This window comes from Simochromis diagramma, unplaced genomic scaffold (genome assembly GCF_900408965.1).
Source record: "Simochromis diagramma unplaced genomic scaffold, fSimDia1.1 OVJJ01000583.1, whole genome shotgun sequence".
Taxonomy (NCBI): Eukaryota; Metazoa; Chordata; class Actinopteri; order Cichliformes; family Cichlidae; genus Simochromis; species Simochromis diagramma.
Genome location: NW_024387285.1, coordinates 1,501,728 through 1,521,957, shown reverse-complemented (window position 1 = coordinate 1,521,957; position 20,230 = coordinate 1,501,728). Strand labels below are relative to the sequence as shown.

The following is a 20,230-nucleotide window of genomic DNA, read 5'->3' as shown; positions in this document are numbered from 1 at the left end:
TTCTGTTTTACTATAAGGCTTAGCCTTTTCAACAAGCTATGCAGTTCAACGAATAGTAGCATGTGTTGCAGGGCTTCAATTTCCTCTACCATTAACGTAATCTCATGTTTGCCTAAATAGGGGATGTTTTATTTTTCTTTCCTTTGGTCCATTGTTCTTCCTTCTAAACCCTCAAATGCATCAGGGGAAATCTCAAGGCTTGTTCCATACTGCAATGCATATTCTTAGAAATCGCTTAAGAATGTTTTGATGAAGGAGAGCCATTAATTCATGTTTCTGTAGAGCTCTCAGCCTCTCAAAGTTTTCAGTAACACTTTGTAATAAGGCCCGTGACCAAGGGTGTAATTCCCCTATAATGTATTTTATTTTAGATTACAATGCAATTGTATTTACCTACTAATACCTAAAGGCAGGTACACTAGAATGGCAGGTAACAAGTCAGGTTAGGAAACAAAGAAATTATATTGTAAGGAAATTTTGAAGAGAAAGAAAAGAAAAAACCATCTTACATCACACCATATTATTGAGTAGAAATAAATCTTGCCTTTTTTACATCTGCATTTAATATTCATTATGTTAATGAGCAGAATGGATGTTCAAAATCATGCTGTACTTGAAATTACTTACTGTATAATATGTTTCTCCTCTTCTGTAAAATACCTCAAATTGTGCAATATTTCAAATGACTTCTGCACTGCCAAAAATGATTTACGCATCAATTAAAATCCTTACAGACTTCTTTAATCACTTTACTGAGATATATAATTATTCTTTGTTTGTTGTAAAAACTTTACTCGTTAACCCTTTATTTTAGCGTACGTGCCCTTAAGTATTAGTAGGTAAACATAATTACTTTGTAATTTTAAATACAATACAATGAAGTTCAATTTAATTACAAAGGAATTACGTGTTTAGTCGCGGCCATATCATACAGTGTTGCCAGGTTTGCTTTTGGCATCACTTAATACTGTGCTGTTTTTTCCCTTCTTTTTGTCAGTGAAGCAGGAAACTAGGGTTTGGGCATGGCAAGCTGAATTCAACATTTCAAATGTTGCGTAAAGTGTTATGAACCACAGGAGGACAATTGTATGCTCGAGCCGATAGCCCAGATTCCTACTTTGCCTGTGACATATGAACGCAGCACAAGTGCCGCCCCGCTCTACCGGATTTCAGCCGGTAGGCACTCGTTTTCTGCCAGTGACAGTCATCCCTTTAAACCCTAAGGACCTCCTGGATTGTCCACCTGCCCGACATCTGTCCCTTTCCTCACCGCGCGGCGCGATGAAGCGGAAACTGAGCGACATTTAGGAGCAGTCTAAATGACTTCTGTGCAACAGGCACCTGGGCTGCAAACTCACTGAAGGCTGGTCGGAGGAACTGTTGCACAAAATCCCGCTGCGATGTCTCTGCTGTGCGTTAGAGGTATGCACTCACTTCACAGCTACAGGTTATCGTTTCAACAGGAGAACTCGTGGATCTGCTCGTGTGAGGGTTTCTTAAACGGGCGAAGTTCTCACGGAAAAGATTTTATATATAAAACACAAAAACTTAGATGAAAGAAAAAAGGAAGGCAGAATATTTGAGGGCAATACTGTAACATTATTCCGAAACTTGTGAAGATACAGAGCATAACATAAACTTTAAGTGTTTCCCTGAAAGGTGAATTTAAACCTCATTTGCCTCCAGTGACATTTAGTGTAACACTCAGGCTGGATGCTGACTTTAAAAAAGGAAAATCACAGTTAAGTGAGAGCGTTTGGTCATTATCGATGGATATGTGCGCATTAATGTTTTGTTGCTATTCTATGGTCCGATATTGCGAGTCTGAAAAGTTACGCTGTGGTTAAATCGAGCCATAGTGCTCAATGCTCACCAAAGAGCACTCTCAGTTTTCACCTGTTAAGGTATTCGCTTTGTAGCTAAAGGAGGATTGATTTAGTCTGTTAGGCTATACCCAAACATAAGAGGGGCATTTATTTCTGAAACTATTAAAAATCATAGACTCGTTTTTCTGAATGGAAAAAATGCTCACAAAATGATTGAAGTTTGTTTTCTTCCTGTTATAGTAACATATGCTTGATTCTGATAGAAGGTCTTCTGGCCCTGATTTTTACCCATTTCGTTGGCATATTTTTATGATTATTGTTTTTTTTGTTTTGTTTTTTTTAGCTTTTCATTATTGTTTTTGAACTTTAATTTGGATTCTATGATTATTTTAGCATCCCAAGTCCTGTTTAGAATCATCATTACAGGTCAAGTAGTCTTTGAGTTCTATTATATTTGGTCCTTGGTGTTTTTGGTGATCGTAGCCTCCACCGTGTTTCTCGGTGTTCAGTTGAGTGTCAGTGGCTTGTCACTGTGTCTAGTTGGCTACTTCCTGTTTGATTTTGTCAGTCTCTTTTCTTCACCTTAGTTTTACTACAGGTGCCTCATGTCTCAGTAGTTTGAGTTCAGCTGTGTCTTCTTACCTTTATGTTTCCATTTCCCTGTGCATATCCTCGGCTACAGTGCAAACAAGGCTGGAACACGTGTCTCCATGCTGGTTTCAGACTTGATTTGTGATCTGGAGCTACATCAGCTGCGGTAAAAGCTCGGTTTTCTGATTCTTTCAGGTGGATTCTTAGCAGCCTACATTTGGGTCACTTATACTCTTAAATGACATGAACCTGAAAACTGTCAATACTACATGTTAAAATAGTTTAAAACTGGATTCATAACATAATAACATAACTTAGGACTGTATACTCTCACCTGACCGTTAAGACTGCACATCCTCATTAGGGTAAGAGGAAGAAAATAGATTAATCAGTGGCTATTTCTTTGTAATTTGCTGTGGCAAGAACACATTTGATGTATTTGCTGACATTTGGTACTTTAAGGTCTTTATCCTTAAGCTGACTGACCCCTTTAAGGTAGCAGGTTATAGATCTCTGCAGGGACATTATTAATAAAATGTGCACTTCCTTCTTCATCGTTCAGCGTTCTCTTTCCATGTGAACTGCCCCCCCCGAGTTGCCCTGAAGCAAGTCACTTGATCTGCAGTTGTTCAACTAAAGCTGATGAGCGATGTGAGATTTTAATGTCTAAGTAAAAGAATAAGAAATGATTTTAGATTTTTTTTGTTTTTGTTTTTGTTGAAAACCTGCATGTTTATCGGGTCTGACAAAGTTTGATTCATTAAAGGTTAAAAAGCCGGCGCTTCCCCTCACCGCCGGTTTATTAACATTTTTGGCTCCTTCCCAGATCACAAATTGCTCTTCTCTCACAGACATGCTGATTGATTTTTCACACCATCAAACTATTGTCTGGCTATCTCCAGCTCTCAGCCCCTGGTGTATTGTTTCTCACTGATCATTTCTGACCATTTCTCATCTTTGGGTCCGAGTGCTGCCTGAGGATGAAAGGCCACCACCACCTCCACCCAACTCCTATTACAGAGTGATGAGATGAGGGTGAGGCTGGAGATGGAGGGAGTGAAGCACACCTGGGTCGCAGTGGGCTCAGACAAGTGGAATTATAAAATAATCTAATTTTGTTTCATAGCTTGCCCTGGGATTGAGAAAGTGTGCTTCATGCTCACATAAAAGTTGTTACTTGTTCAGGTTAGCATGAACCCTGGACTCAGCTTTTTAAGCTTTGCTGTTTCACTCAGAAGGACAGAAATATGGATTCAAATCAGTCATGACATTGTCCCACAACATCTGGACATATACGCCAGAAATGTTCACCACATCATCTTTATAAAGTGCAGATTTGCGAGTGCTTGCAACTTGTTTCTGCTGCTCAGATGAGGCCATAAATATCAGTTATTGCAGGTCTGACTTAGGATGGACTCAAACACTCATCGAAGCGGTGACTGAAGTAAATACATCTTATAAATATGAGTGGATGTGTGATTCTCAACGTTTCTCCCAAGTGAATCTACATAATATGTCACCTGACTGTCCTTTAAACAGTATTTCTTTTCCTTTTTAAAAAAAAAATCTGAGATATTCCATCATCTGACTTTCACAAACGCATCAAATCTTTTATAAAGAATATATTTTTAGATGCCAGACTAGAATGGTTTAATAGTAAACAACAACACTGTCAGAAATAGGAAGTAAACCACAGTTTCCCATGTGAAAAGCTAATGTTTTGTTAACTTGTCCAGCCCATCATTGTTTCTTTGCAGATTCAGTGCTTTATAATGTCACCTGAATTCTTCCTGAGATAATCTCCCTTTTTAATGGAAAGGTCTCGAGGGGTCAAGCTTGGTGGCCTTTCTTTGTAACGCTAATAATAGACTTGGAACTCTACCTAGTATCTCCTTGCATATGCAGACAGTAAGGTGAGAAACATGAGCTACAGGCAAATAAGGGGAAATAACCTCACAGGAACGAGCAGCGAACAAAAACAAACAGTCTATAGTATTAAGATTCACGCTGTCAAAGAGCAGTCCTTGGACGTGCATGACCCCACCTCCTGTAATGTGTCCTCTTTACTCTGCTTTTAGGTAATTTCTGCATAAAAGTAAATTTAGCTGCTTTAAAATTTCCACAATCCTTGTGTTTCTTCCCTGTTTCTATGGTTTTAAAACGTCTTGGTGTAGTTTAAAATGATTATATTGGACCAAAAAATGCTGACAACACCAGCAGATAACAGATAACCAACTGTGTTCTTATGATGTCTTCAGGCTGTTCAGGGACAAGAGATGTATCTCTGTGTGATGAGCTGGGAAATGCTCTCTCTGCTTGTGGTAAATGTGTTCTTTGGCAGTTTTCTTGTCTATGATGTACCTGACATGCTATCAGAGAAGCCAGTCTTTCCATCTCTTAAAGGAAGTGCCTGATATAAAACCTGACGAGTGGCATTCTTTCTTGGAAGCTGTGATACTTTCCCGAGGCTCATTTCCTCATTCCTGGTTGTGTTGAGCGCCCTCAGAACCTGCATGGTGGCCTGCAGATCTCTGCAGGAAGTGAACGGCTGCAGAAACGAAAGCAGGATGGGAGGACACAGCTTCTGACAGCTCAGTCAGTACCCACTCCTAGCTATTTCTGGATAGCAATTATCAGTGGAATAAATGCATACACTGATGGCATTGCATAATTTGCTCAGTGTTGAGTAAGGTTACTGTGAAGAAATTGCATTAGAGGAAATTATCCGGCAGTAATAGAAGATAAATACGTGCAGGTCGACTGTCAGGCATTTGGAGAAAGCAGAGTGGCATTCAGTCTCAGCAGATCGGCACAAAAACTGGAGCTTGTGCTGATTTTATTTATGTTTTTTTTTAATTTTTTTAAATGGCCTGGTTTGGATTCATCCATTCAAGGTGATAACTAAAACCATTTTGTAGGCCACCAGATGAGGGCAAAGGTGAGGGCAGACCAGGTCAGCCAGTACACCAGCACACACTGTAGTGAAATGACAGGGATGCAAGCAAAGCTTCAGCGGCCAATCTGTGGAGGCGGGGGTGGGGATAGAGGGGAAATAATCCCCATGCCATCTGCTGCTTTTCCTATCCTGCGTGGTTATGCTTGTATACGTGTGTGTATGTTGGACTGCAGCTCACATGGGCCAGAGGACTTCACTTCCTCCTTCTCTTTCCCTCCCTGTCATGATAAGGCTATTTCCTGCTACGAGCATTGGCTCAATCTAACAGTTTCTCTTTACACTTAATCTTTGCTACTGGCCACTCGTCTCAACTCAGGCCGAGGAGTGCTCAAAGAAGTAGACTCCAAGACGATTGTGACATGAAATGCAGAGAAAATACAGACGCAAAACTACGTTCACCTGATTTTTCTGCTCTTTGCAGAAATTGGTGCTGTCTCAGCACTTTTTCTTCACTTTTTCTTTTTTCTTACAAAGGCGGGAGTTTTGATAGTGATTGGTGATTCTTATTGCAGTATAAACATCAGTTGGCACATCACCACACATATTTGTGAGTAATGACAAATATGTGTAAACCAGCATCCGTCCATTTTTTTGCACTTATCTGAAACAGAATTGGATCAGTATTAGGCTAAACGTTCCTAACATCACTGTTTTCCAGTTACTCCTGGAAAATCCCGAGATGCTCCCAGGGTAGATGAAATATATATTTAATATCTCCAAAGAGTTCTGGTCTCCCCTCAGAATCTCCCAGCTGAAAACACTGAAGGTGCAAGGAGTAGAGATGGTGAGAGTACATGAGTTTAAATACCAGGGCTCAACCATCCAAAGCAATGGGCAGTGCACAAGAGATGAGAAAGAGAGTGCAGGCAGGGTGGAGTGGGTGGAGATGAGTGTCGGGGTGATTTGTGACAGAATGATAGCAGCGAGACCTGCTATGGTTTATTATTTGGAAACCGTGGAGCTGACAAAAGACAGGAGGACAAGCTGGAGGTGGCAGAGCTGAAGATGCTTTTCACTGGGAGTGACCAGAAAGGACAAGATTAGACATGAGTACATCAGAGGGACAGCTCGGGTCAAGCTCTTTGGCAACAAAGTTACAGGAAAAGAGGGAGACCACAGAAATGATCCATGGATGTATTGAAGGAAGCTGTGCAGAGGATGCTAGGGATGGAAGTACATGATCCACTGTGGAGGCCCCTAAAGAGAAAACCAAACAAGAAGAGGACAAAGAGTATTTAACAGTTCATGTGCACTGCTCATATTTTACATAGGTGATCGTAAAAGTTGTAATATTTCAATTAGGGCGCAGCGTTGTGGTGCGGTGGTTAGCACCACCGTTTCACAGCAGGTGGGTTCTGGGTTCGAACCTTATGGTTACCTGAGGCTGTATGTGTGGAGTGTTCTCCTGTGGCTTTCCTCTCACAGTCCAAAGACTGTTGGTTAGGTTCATTGGTGACTCTGAATTGGGTGTAGATGTGATTATGTGGTTGTCTGTCTTTCTGTGCTCAGCCATGTGATGGCCTCTTCCCTCGGTAACATCTGGGATGGCCATGATCGCTGTAAACCTAAGATAGACAAGGTGGAAAAAAATCAACATATGAAGGCTTCTGAGATGAAGCGTTATGACTCCTGGATTCTGGATTCTCTTTGTGCTCATCACAGTGACCACAAAGGTTAGATACTGATAAAACTGATTTAATGTCATTGTTTTTATTGATTCTTATCGTTTCCTGGTCAATTTTCTTGAATTAAAAAAACAAATAGACCTGCAGAGGTTCGACCCTTCAAACCTCTGCAGGTTTTATTATATGAAGGTCTGATCACTGTGCAAAAATTGATCAGGAAAAAGGGTTGGATGTAACTCAGGTTTGCAGAAGTCCATAAGTTTCATTTCCTTATGAATGCAGGTCCTAGAAAAACACGGAGGATCTAAAACTGGTTTTAATCCTGGTTTGTAAACTAGGTTTGTGAGTTCTGATTTGTTTTAGACCCCAGATATTGATCTGTGTGTGTCTGTATGTGTCTGTGGTAATGTCATGGTCTATAAAGCCCTCGCTCCATGATCCACTCATACTGGATCACTCGTGGACTTTCAGTAGCGTCTCTCTAATTGGCTCATTACCGTGGAGAGGTAGGGAGACGGTCTCTTTTAATTTGCGTTTATGCAGGATAATATGTGGTATACATGCTAATGTAAACACACTGAGGCACTGGCATTGAAACAGATAATTAAATGAAGGAATGTGTATGCCCACAACACTAAACTATACACAGAATATATATATTACAGCTTTACCTTGCAATATAAAGTGTCTTTAGATACAGTTCAGAGAAATTATGTTAATCCGTAAGCTGAATTTGAAGTGTTTGCACACAAACATACAGCCATATGTGCTGCTAGCATGAAGCCCGAGCGTAAGCAGAAGCTTATACATGAGTAAAATGATCAAACATACTTCAGTCAGAGGATATTGACCAACCCATGCTAGATCCACAATAGTTGTATTTATTAGGTCGGCCTGGCGAGGTCCACGGGGGCTGTACATTAATGGAAGTGAGAGGGTGTTAATGACATGGCCAAAAGGTTTGCAACCTGTACGCTCTCAAACCCACCACGAGCTGAAGGACTGGAGCTAAAAATAGAGGCACAGTCTGGCCCCTTGTAATGACACTGCTATAGTCTGCGCCTGTCTGGCTGCTGAGCATGTCAGGTCTGCTGCTCCTGTTCAACACGTTTTATTAGGTGTTACTACACCTGAGTGATTGTGTGGTAATGTTATATTTCAAAGTAAAAGAATATCATATCTTTTATGTGCAGCTTTTCTTTAGATGAAAAGCGCATCATTGTAAAAGGGTGCCATCTTTTATTTTTAATGAAATAAACCCCCAAAGTATGCCAAACATAAATAAATATGCACAGATATGCTGCAGATGTCCTGTAGGTTGTCTGGCGGGGTGTGTGCTGTCTCTATTAGAGTCACAAACTGACACCAGCTGGCAGAAAGAAGCAATCAACTTGTGTAGACTTTCAGATATAATTTAGGGTGTTTAAATATTGCGTTTGACTAATTAGGAATTACAGCCATGTTTTCCCAACCTGATGAACAGTCTTGTGTCCAGCTGTGATCTGCTTTTTTTCTCTTTTTTAAAATGAATTCATGACAAATTAAAGAAATAAAGATGTAGAGCTGATTCCAGGCATTTGTGCTGAGTTTGGTTTAAGAGGTGTCCAAAGGGATGTCAGTACAAGTGTGCTAACCTGGACTTGTAATGCTGACATTAGGACTTGGTCACTGGTGTTTGCTGATGATGTGGCTCCTGATAAAAGTAGCTTAATCAAATGATAACACTGGTTAGGTGTTGCTTCACAAGACAGAGGTAAAGTGGCCTAAAACCTCTAAGATCTCCATAAGATCACCAAATTTTCTGAGACTGTCGCCTGACCTTTGACCCAATCAAGCATGTCTTTCACTCACTGATGACAAAACTGAGGGAAGAACGATTCGTGAATGTTCGGGCGCAGATTAGAGGTCGTGGATCCTGTCCAGGGCTCTCCTCTACACGGCCAGCTTCCAGCGTCGTGACGCTTCAGAGACTCAAAAGTGTCTTTATTTCACCACCGAGACGCCATTTCCAACCCTGAGCTTCAAAGCTCCACTTTCATTGTCACTTCAAAGAGCTCAAACCTGAGACACCAGAGCAGATTGTAAGTGGTCACAGTCAGAGCTGCAGTCCAACAAAGAGAAGAATGTCATCGGTGTACAGAGGAGATGACAGAAAATCATTTTAGCTTTCAGAGTTTGTCAGATGTTGTTTTTTTTTCTCTCCCATGTCAGGCTAAAAGTTCAGTCTTGGATAGTTGTTTTGGATATCGGTTACAAACGTGCATTCACTGTTCATGTAATTCATAGATGTTGTTCTCCTGGTGAGAGCAACGTAACAAATATTTAGGCCTTACTTTCAAAATGTATTTGGATGAATTTTACATGCGATACGGAGAATAAACTTAACGCTTAAGTGAACGATGCATATCCGTAAGTTAAATATAGTGAAGCCCATAATTTGACTCAGTTTCTGTAGTTTAGCCTCTGCACGCAACCACAGTTGCAGCTTTACTCAAAAAAATGTGTGAGCGGTTTAGAAATTACACATTTTTATACACATAACTCCATTTTTTAGAGGTTTAAAATGAATTGTCCAAACTAACAGGTTGTTAAATGTTAATGTTTCTGATAATCTAACAATTAGCTGTGATAAATCATTACAAATCCCACATCTGTTGCCGTCCACTTTGACAGAAATTGACATTTAACTATTACATTTGTGCTCATCAACCTTCTTGTTATATAGGAATGTAGCCAGAATATAACCAGCGAGCTGCCTTTGCTCACTGACAAACACTCATTCAGATTGATGGCAACATGTTGGCAATCTGACTGCATTTGTAAATTAGACAGCAATCTTTTTTAAACCTTTGATAATCTCTCTGAGAGCGAGTGCAGTCAGTTCAAGTCAGGCACCAGTTGGCTCTGAATTTGTCAAGCTAAGTGTGTCCAGTTGGTTTTTTTGTTCGCTGTTTTTTGAGCCCATTTAATTTAATTTTACTCGGCTACCGTTATCTCAGGACGATATGCATGTTTGTAGTGTTCCTAGAGTAATGTAACTTTGTCCCTGAATGGATACAATATTGCAATTTTGCAATAGTATTGTGATACCATGCTGTATCGATTTCATTAAAAGAAAAAATCTACTTGTCCTGCTAATGATGACCTCCCTCTCTTTGGGCCTTGTATTTAAAATGACAATGAAAGGTTATATAGTGCAAACCCTGAAAGTTCGGGATAGATACAAGACGGCTGTAATTGCTCAGTAAACTTGTTTTCAAGCAAACATAATTATATATTTTAAATTGGGCATTTAAAGAACCAAATGAAATATATTATCAAGCCTGCTGTGCTTGAATATAAGCTTCAGTATAAGCATTGTGTTGTGCAAAAACACAATGCCTTGTCATCCACGTCCTCCATTGCGTATGGAGACATTACAGATGTGCGTTTGAGTGCTCCTCGGTAGCAGCTTTAATCCAGTGCACTAGTCATCACACGAACATCAGCCTGCTCTTTTCCCCAAATGGGTTTTCTCAGTCTCTTTATTTTTTTCAGGTATTAAGAAAGAAAAAACTTTGTAAGGTTGAGAGTTAGCTACTGACCAATGAAAAGAAGTCTTTCTGCTTTCCTATGTCTCTTTTGTAATTCATCCACAGTACAATGTAGCAGGGTCTGGTAGATTTCAGCCCCGCTTAAAGCATTAGCTTGGAGGGATTATCCCACCAGCTAAACACGCGGTCACCAGCAGCACGCATCCTCTCATACAATCACTCCAGAGGACACGTGCCTGCTTTACTACCTCTGATCAGCCTCACCAACCCTGTAGCCCAGAGGGATGCTGACCTCTGCAAGCACTAAAATGTGACACTGACCATCGCTTTTTTATTTGTCCAGATCTTAAAGAGTGCTTCTGTCTGGTGTAGCGATGCACGTGCATTTATATTTTAGGTGATTTTTTTTTCATTACAAGCCTTTGTTTTCTGCCAGTTTGTCAGCACTTCCTGTTCGTTGCCGTCTTCAAAGAGAACATTGTATTGGCTGTGCTTCATTTGCATGAAGTTGAGGTTTAGGCTGCTTTAAACAAATCAGGATATCTTGTGCTACCCAACACCTGTGGGTGTTGGGTAGCAAAGTAAAAGTAACACGCACTCAAAACTGGATCGCAACAAATTGGCGCTTTCGCGAGTACGTTTGCTGATAGTAATGTCATGTGATTCAGCTAATAACACAAGGATTTCATCATTTTTGAAGCCACGCTGAAAATACTCAGCAATCTGTGCATTCATGACTGGATGTAATACCGGTAGCTTAGCTGTAGCATTTGTACCTGAGGGTTTCAGCTTCCGGGCAACAAGGAAATGACATCATTCACATAAATTACTGATTGGCAGCGCTAACTCGATATTTTGAGTCACTTTTTCTCACAATTTTGAGTTAATAACTAACTCAAGTAAGTCGAAATTTTGAGGAAAAAAAGTTGAAATGTTGAGAAAATAACTCAAAATTTCGAGTTATGGAGCCTTTTTTTTTTCTTTAGTGGCGGAAACAGGCTTCCATACACATCAGACTAAGGGGAGAGGATGCATTTTTCCACCAGGCAGAAGTTCAGAACTCATTCTGATGTTGCATTGTCGCTCTCAGGTTTTGAAGGATTTTTTGATTGTGCTGCATCATTTTGATCCTTGGTGCCTTGTTTCAGAGATGACTCTGTGCTCAAATGTCACAAACGCACATCATCACATCTGGTAGGGCTTTAAATCCTTTGTACGTTATATAACGTCTAAGTATAAACTTTGCACAAGTCACATGTCCGACGCTGCCAATCATGTGTGTCATGATAAGGCTCTTTTTGATTTTAATTTGAATGAGCTGCTGATCCGGTTTTATCGACTTGACTCGAAACAATGTTGCGCTGTGCATTACATCGGACTCAGGTGTAACACCTGACAGCTGCCATCTGTTGTCACACAGTTACAAATATGAGCTGTGTTGTTTTAATGTTGGTTTTAATGCTTCTCCGTTAGGAGCTGTGATTCTGAAAGGTGGCTCACTGGCAAACAGAGCCAACTTTACACTGAATATTTTGTAAAGTAAATTCAGAACATGTGAGCTAAAGTTTCAGAACACTTTTTACATTTAATATAAAGCAGTGGCGCTACCCTTGAGTCACCTGTTTCACATTTATTTATTTTTGAATGAGACTAAATCACATCTTCTCTCACAGTGTTGGGTCATTCATACAGGTAGCGTCAGAGCCCAGTTGGCACTTGACCAACGAGGCCACTGTGAGCCTCTGCCGAGCTGGCACGACTGACACACAAAGCAAGCTGTGCTGACAGCCTAAGATAAATGACCTGTTAACAGTCTCTCTCTCTCTCTCTGTTTTTCTTATCACATCTCTCACTCTGACTGTGATTGAATGAGCATATTGATCTTCCTCAGTGAGAACATGTGTCTAAACTGGATTTAAATAACTGAATTAGCCCTAAAAAGGCAATAAGCTTTCATACTGCTGCATAGTCAAATGACTGCAACAGATTTAAGGGAGGCCTGATTGAACTGCAGATCAATATCGGGGACTTTCAAGCCTGAAGCCAAGAACATGTTGGCATTTCAAGACTCTCTTGTGAATTTCAAGGCATTCTGGGTCTCAGTACATTTAAAATCTCAGCTCTGTTTTTTTTTTAAATATAAAATATTATTGAGTGCTTTTTTTTTCTAGACAAATAACCCCTTTTTCTCTAAATGCTAGCTTATAATAGCAGTTTCTCAAATTTTTGTCATGCTGCTCTTTAGAGACTAATAATATTTAGTCCTCAGAATAAATACATTGATTGCAACACCATCAGGAACATAAGGTTTAGTTTTCACATAGTTCCTGTTGTGCAAACAAAAGTCGCTGCTTGATGCTTTGCTCAGCAAAAGTTTAAAATGCAACATTACAGTAAAGCCAACGAAACGCACAAAAATGTGTATACAGATGACATGTGTCAAACTCAAGGCTCTTTATACATTTTAATAAGGCCTGTGTATCACTTTAGGTTCTTAAATGTATCAACTGAGCTGGGAAACTGAGTAGAGCATAAAGAGAGCCCCATTCTGCTCGATTATTCTGTTTGAATCCACATAGTAGCAAAGACACGGAGTCATAGATGAAGAACGGTTGCTTCAGAAAGTTGCTGGACTGAGAGGAGAAATGTAACTGCAGCATCATGTTTCCTTGAAAGTGAGCGAGCTGTAGTCATATTCAGGTTTGTTGTAAAAGTGTAATCAGAATACATTATTTTGCTTGGCCAAATGTTGTAAACCCCTCAGTCGTAAAAGGCTGAGGAATATTGACATCAGCCCACTTGTCAGGCGGGTGGGGGCGTGGCCAACGAAGTTTGTGAACGCCATCGGCACACATTTGGGATTGTCGTGCCAACAGGTGCAGCTTGAACTAGTAACACAGTTGCTTTATTCCACCAATTACTGCGGCGCTAGTGTAGCTAATAGGATTACTGATTAGCAAAGAAGTAACTAAACATGTAACAGAAACAGAAACATGTCTCATAAACTCACATTTTATTCATGATAGAATATAGAAAACCAGTCAAATGTTTAAACTGAGAAAATGTACCATTTTAGGAAAAGTATCAGTCTATTCTGGATTTGATGACAGCAATACTTTTCAGAAGTTGTGACAGGGTGATGTTTACCACTGCGTAGCATGCACTCGTTCGTTTTTTTTAACAACCGTCCAAAAACATCTGGGAACAGAGCAGCTGTTGGATTTTTGAGAAAGCAATGTTTTCCCATTCTTGTTTGGTAGAAGATGGATTTGTCTGTTTGTTTTGCGTGCAGTATTATGTGTGCAGTACCAGGACGGAAATAATAACCAAAACCTTCTTAAAGGCAAAACTCTACTGGGAGGAAGGGTTGTATCAGGAAGTGCATCAAGAATAAACTCTCTTCCAACTCAAACATGCAGATTTATCCACTGTGGAAATAAGAAAGCACCCAAAGTACCATCAGCTGTTCATCAAGGTGGAAGCTATGGCTTACAGTAAATTATGTGAAGTCACTGAAAAGATTCCAGTAGGATGTATGCAGTGAGAAATGTGTCTCATATCCTTCCACCCACAAGATAAACTATGAACTGTTTCTTATCACGGATGTGTGATCTCTATGAACGGTTCCAGTGTTTGGCTGGGTTAACTTATTCTAGGTTAATATTTATGGATTTAGCAGATTGTGTCAGTGTCTTTTCACAACTCATTTCCTCGCTGATTGTTGATTCACACAGTCCATTCTTCCTGCAGCTGTTGCAACAGTGCCAATACTGTTTCAACCACAATAATATACATCAAATATAAAAACTGTATTTGTTTCCTACAGTCATACAACACATTGAACTGTTATTTAATAGGCTTGGGGTTAATTTTATGAAATTTTATTGCACATTTTTATTTTTGAAGTACATCAACAATCAGGAGTAAGAGTATAGAGGGGTTAGAACAATGTTCAGTCCCTCAAAAATTAAATTCCATTGAAATATCTAAGAGTATATAATCCTGATGAGTCACAGAATCCTCTTCATCCTCTTCATCACATTGGGACTAATAGGTTTTTTCTCTCTTCTTCTTTCAGTAAAGAAAGCCAAACTCCACGGGCCCCCAGGTAAGAGCGTATTATTTTGGCTCTTTCTCTGCTGCGCTTTTTTTGTATATGCTATTTGTATTTCTACATTATTTCACAGTAAGTCACTTCAGTGATCTCCAAAACCTGATACAGACATATTGACTCTGCAGTGTCTGTGTCCAAGATACAGAGAACTTTATCATCCAGGAACAACGGTATCCACTCATCACACTTTTTGTTTTGTCTTAGCGATCAAAAAAAAATAAATATAAACAGTTTTCTTTAAGTTTTGACAGCGTCCTCTTTTTAAGACCTTGACCTTTTTCTCACAGCCTGAGGTTTTGCACCAGTGTTAGAAGTCTTCAGTTTGTAGGCATGCTAAGACTTTAATCATGCACAGCTGAGGCTGGCGGTGCTCTCATTAGTTTTGAAGATATTTAATAAGCAAAAATTGAATATTTTGAGCAGATGTTTGAAAAACAGTAAGAGGTTTCCTAATGTTTAAAAGTCCTCCAGTGACCTTGAATGTCTGACAGCATCAGAAATCATGCTCATAGCTCAGTACAACAGAAAGTTTGGCCTTGATGATTTTTGCACCCTTTAAACCTTTAAACTGCCTCTGAGTGGGGTGACCTGGACACTGGAGGGGACGTGGGGGCGTTGGTGTCCTGCCATAGACGGCTGGAGGCGTCATCTCTGCTAACTGGAGTCACTGAACTTTAATATGTTTATCCTGTTGGTGCCATTTGGAGCAACTTTAATGGAAATTTCTGACTAATATTGTAGCTTGTTGTTCATAAAGTTAATATTTTGGTTTTGATTAGTGAAATGTATTTTATTAGGCAAATATGTATATGACACACATTTTTTCAGATGCAGTTTGCTAACCTAGCTTACTAGTGTTAGCTGATAGTACTCCATATAAAGTCTTTTATCCACATGAAGTCACTTCTGGCACCAAAAAAACAATAAAGAGGCGAAAGTCTCTTCTTAAATGTTTATCCAGTCTATAACACAGCTAATACAGAGAAACGGACAACCATTCACACCTACAGCCAATTTAGCCAATGTGACGTGTAAGTCTTTAGACTCAGGGAAGAAGTCAGAGTACCGGCTAGTGGATTTAAACCCAGATGGTTGCTGTGAGGCGACAGTGGAGTTCAGTTGCCTATGGGCAATTCAGATTCGCCAGTAACTGATCCCCACTAACTGCATGTCTTTGGACTGTGGGAGGACGTCAGAGTACCCGGAGAGAACCCATGCAAACTCCTCACAGAAAGGCCCCGGCCAGGAGGTGGCTCACACCCGGGGTCATGTACTTAAGTTGAATTAAAATTTGGAAATAAAAGTTTGTCAGTCCAAAAAAAGGGTACATTTTGATCTGCTAACCAGATGTTAGTCTGCACTTGTCCCTTTGCAAACATGTTGCAAAACGCTTGTTTGAATCTCTCTGTGGCTGCACACAGACGTGTCACAAAGCTGAAAAACCATTTTTCAAACGGTTCCTTTTCACACATGAAGCATCAACGATTCAGCAGCCAGTCAAGAGTGGGACTCCGTCTTCCCGCACATTTTTGTTCTTTGTTTTTTAAACAGTTTTGCTGGCTGCAGCTGTTTGTCCTTCCATCTTTTCTCCAGGCGATGATGACGGTAGAACAACAGCAAAGAGTGGGAGATTGAGAAATCAAGCTGGAGGACGGGAGAAGGAAATCAATAGATCATCACAGACAAAGGGCCACCTGCTAGCCTGAAATGACTACGTGTCATCCCGGCATAAAGGAGACGATGGAGACAAATCTCTCAGTTTCTTTAGTAGACGGAGACAGACTCCATACACGAGCGATTTGTCACTGGCTGCCTTTGGCCTCTGATTGACGAGCAATTTCTCAGAGCAGGAGGGCGAGATTTGAATCCAGGGTGCATGAAACGGGACATGGGTGGTTGTGTCGGTGGCGCCTGTGGTGTCCTGTAGTTCCTCTGAACTACCTGAAGTAGGACACTGTAAACACATTAGTTCACAAAATGTCTTTTTTTTCCTATCTCGGCCTGCTTACACAGGGTCTGTTGTTCTCTTGTTTTTCACTGTTATACATTATGATGATTGACAGTCCAGCCGAGTTTGTTTTTTTGTGCCAAATTGTGATAGTCCTCATTTTGGAAGTTGTCTGATGCACACTGGAAGTACTGGAGCTCTCTGTTCGTAATTTTCTCATTGGAATGACCTGAAATAACACACCTACTTCTCCTCCCAGCCGTAACACCCAGTCACGTCAGTGAAAGAGAATAAGCGCAGGACGGCTTTCTGTCGGGCGACATGAGTTTGTCCCACTCTAATGCCCCAGTTTTAAAAACATGATCTGATTTTATCTTAATAGTAAGAAGCAATAGATTGTTTGCCTGCGGGGAGCTGGCTGCTGTCCCAGGGCCCTCCTGAAATCTCATGGGTGGATGACCTCTGAGGGATGTTAGCTGATTTGTGTCACTTTATTAGTTTAGAAGATGTAACTTTTATCTTGTTTTTAGGCTCTGGAGACATTAATCTCAGCTATACAGCACCCAGCAAGCCTTGGGTTTTGGAGCAAATATTAAAATATTATTAATAGTGATTTTTGTTTTCATCCAGAGCCATAAGCAGGTCAGTTGTTTGGTTGTCGCTGAGCAAGAATACCAGCCCAGTCTCAGAGTCCAATTTAAATGCATAAGCTGAACACCATTTGTAAAGGTTCACAAGCAGCAGTTGATTTGTAAACATAACCAGGAAGTTAAAAAAAACAAAACAAACAAACAAAAAGTAAAAATTAAAGAAGAAATAAAGTTCACAGAGCTGAGCTGTCCCCAGAAAAACCACAAACACTGCAGTCAGCTGACAAACCTCCAACATATTTGTAGTTCTTTTCTTTTTTTTATATTCTATACTTTAAGAACCATTATCTCTACACATACAGTTCAGCTGCGACACATGAAAACACTTGTGCATAACTGTAGTATTATTTGAGCATATTGCTCCAGTTCTGGCCTCCTTACACTGGCTTCCAATTGAATTTAGGCTCTATTTTAAAATCCTTTTATTGGTTTTTAAACCCTTAAATGGTCTGGCACCTGTATGTTTGTCCGATCTGCTGAAGCCCTGTGTCCCCCCTCGCTAACAGCTGTTGCTCTCAGTCCCTAAATCACGTTTGAAACTTAGAGGAGACCGAGCGTTCTCTATTGTGGCCCCGAGGCTTTGGAGTGATCTTCCTCTGCCTATTAGACAATCTACATCAGTGCTGGTTTTTAAATCCAGACTAAAAAGTCATTTTTATTTGCTGACCTTTGACTCAGTGGGTAACTGACACTATAATTTTATTGTTACTTATTTACTGTATTTATTATTCTTATTGTATTTTTATATGTTTTCATTGTATTTTTTATATTTCTGCTGTACAGCACTTTGTTCGGCCATGTTTTCTTTGTGCTATATAAATAAACTATGGTATGGTGTTATGGAGTCAGAGGCCACTTAAGATGTTCACATGGACCATTCCACGGCTCATTAAATTGAATGCTTCCCTTTTAAATAATGTCAGAATTTCAAACATCTGCTATGACAGCAGATTTTTATTATTTTGAGGTCCCAAGCACAGGTAGTTGAAATGACTACCTGTGCTTGGGACCTGAGGGGCCGGACACTACTTACTGTCTGGGTTAGAGGTTTGGGATGTAAGAGTAATGCTCATGACTGCAGAAAATCTGACTGAGAAAAACAAAAGGCAATAACACAAGTCATTAAAAACGACTGTGTCAGTTTAATAGTAAATCAAATGGTTTCCTGCATCTTTAAAAAAAAAAAGTTAATTGTCCATCTTACCTGTTTTTAGTTTTACGTTTCAGCTGAAGTTGAGTCAGTTAAAATATTTAGGCGTTGCTTGTTAAAAGAAATCATTTTCCCTCAAAACAAGAGACTATTTTTCAGTTTTGTTTAAACACAAACTCGTCTCAAGCCATGTTCTTTTCCATATCTGACAGCTTGCTCATTAGCAGAAGTGGCTATATAGCTGTGATGGTCCACTGCTGCCTTGTAACTGCAGAGGAATCCCTCACCCTAATGAGTCAATAGTGCTGGTGTAATGAGGCAGGCCTGTCTCTGCACAGCCTGAACCTGTTGTCTGACTTATTGCAGCTCCTCCCAGTTAAGTTTATTCATAAACTGCGTAGCTGCCCCAGAGGACAGTATTATTCCCTATTAGAAAAAGAAATCTAGGTTCAATACAGTAAGGCTCTACAGTGTCGGTTAAACAAACAGGCATGGAAAGTTTTTCTACTGGAGGGCAGACGAACTCCAGAACAAGCTGATGCACAGAAAAGAGTCTGCTTAGGAAGAACAAGGAGACGACTCAGACTTCACTGTCATTTCCTGGTCTTGACCAATATTCTTCAGGCTTTCTGAAGGTCCGCCCTAGTTTCTCTTTGGGCATTGGCTGCTTTTTCACTCATTTTCAGTCCAGTCTTTGTACCTGACCATTTTCAGAGAAATATTGTATGTGTGTTTTTTTATTTTTTGTCCTTTGTTGTAAGCCTGTTAACACTGACTTATCAGTCATTCAAGCATTACTAACTCGACCACCTAACTTGATGAAATCCTTGTTCCTAGCAGAAGCATTCATGCCCAAAGAAATAAGAAAAAATCCAAGACCTGACACAGGAACTTAGAGATGCAGCTGGTCGATCCATCCACTGCTCACTGCAGCATCATCAGAAATGGTCTCAAAAAGCTATTCTAAAGAAAGAGAAAAGGCTGAGTATGCTAAACTACACAAGAACTGGACTGAAAATCAGTGACAACAGGTCTGATGGACAGAATAATGTGACATTTTTGGTTCAAATCATAGTCAGTATGTCTTGATACATGCCCAGTCATCCAGGTCGTGACAATTTGCGTTTCTCCCACTGAAAACGCGACGTCCAGATGAACAGAATCAACCTTTTGGCATAGTCAGTACGTATAGAGGAGGTCAGGAGAAAACCACAGTCATCTATAACAGCAACCCTTAATGCGCTGTGGTTGCTATGGTAACATGTAAATAAGAGACACAACTACAAAGAACAGGGAAACCGAGTTAACAATAAAACTCCTGAAAGCCATAAATTTCACACCCGAGCCTCAATTCTCGTGACCCGGTACCAAACGACTCGTGGACTGGTGCCGGCCCGTGGCACGGAGCTTGGGGGCCGCTGATCTATAAGACGGTGGCTGCTCGATCTGCTTTTCAGCCAGCGGTGTTGGGATCTGGTCAAAGTTGATTCTTGCTTGGAGTGCGAGAGGTCTCCGATCCAAATCCCAGATGAGCCCACAGTTTTGTTACGCTTAGCCTAATACAGTTAGTGCAACAGTGACATCCACTTTCCCCAAAATTTTCTTCACCGGTGTCTCAGAAAATACTTTTTAAATTTAAATTAGTAGCAAAGAATTTTAAATATATTATATATATTAAATGTAATTAGCTGAAACAAAATGCTGCTGATTGTGTTTGTTATGGAAGAATTTATTCTTTTTTCTTTTTTTTGTCACCACCGTAAACTGTCCTCATCGACCAACAGCTCTTCTCTGCTTGAGCTCCCCATCACTCTGCCACGTTCTCCAGCCTTCTCCA

General features: G+C 40.3%; 1 protein-coding gene across 3 annotated transcripts in view; it reads left to right on the top strand.

The window, feature by feature from the left end:
- The window catches only part of LOC120716096 (protein unc-13 homolog B-like), a 158,082-nt gene that overhangs the window by 6,089 nt on the left and 131,763 nt on the right, over positions 1-20,230 (top strand). For all 3 annotated transcript variants that reach the window (XM_040003447.1, XM_040003445.1, XM_040003444.1), the window contains exons 2-3: positions 1,205-1,422; positions 14,610-14,639. In XM_040003447.1, coding sequence (XP_039859381.1) covers positions 1,401-1,422; positions 14,610-14,639 — 52 coding nt within the window. In that variant the 5' untranslated portion in view covers positions 1,205-1,400. The remainder of the gene's footprint in view (positions 1-1,204; positions 1,423-14,609; positions 14,640-20,230) is intronic.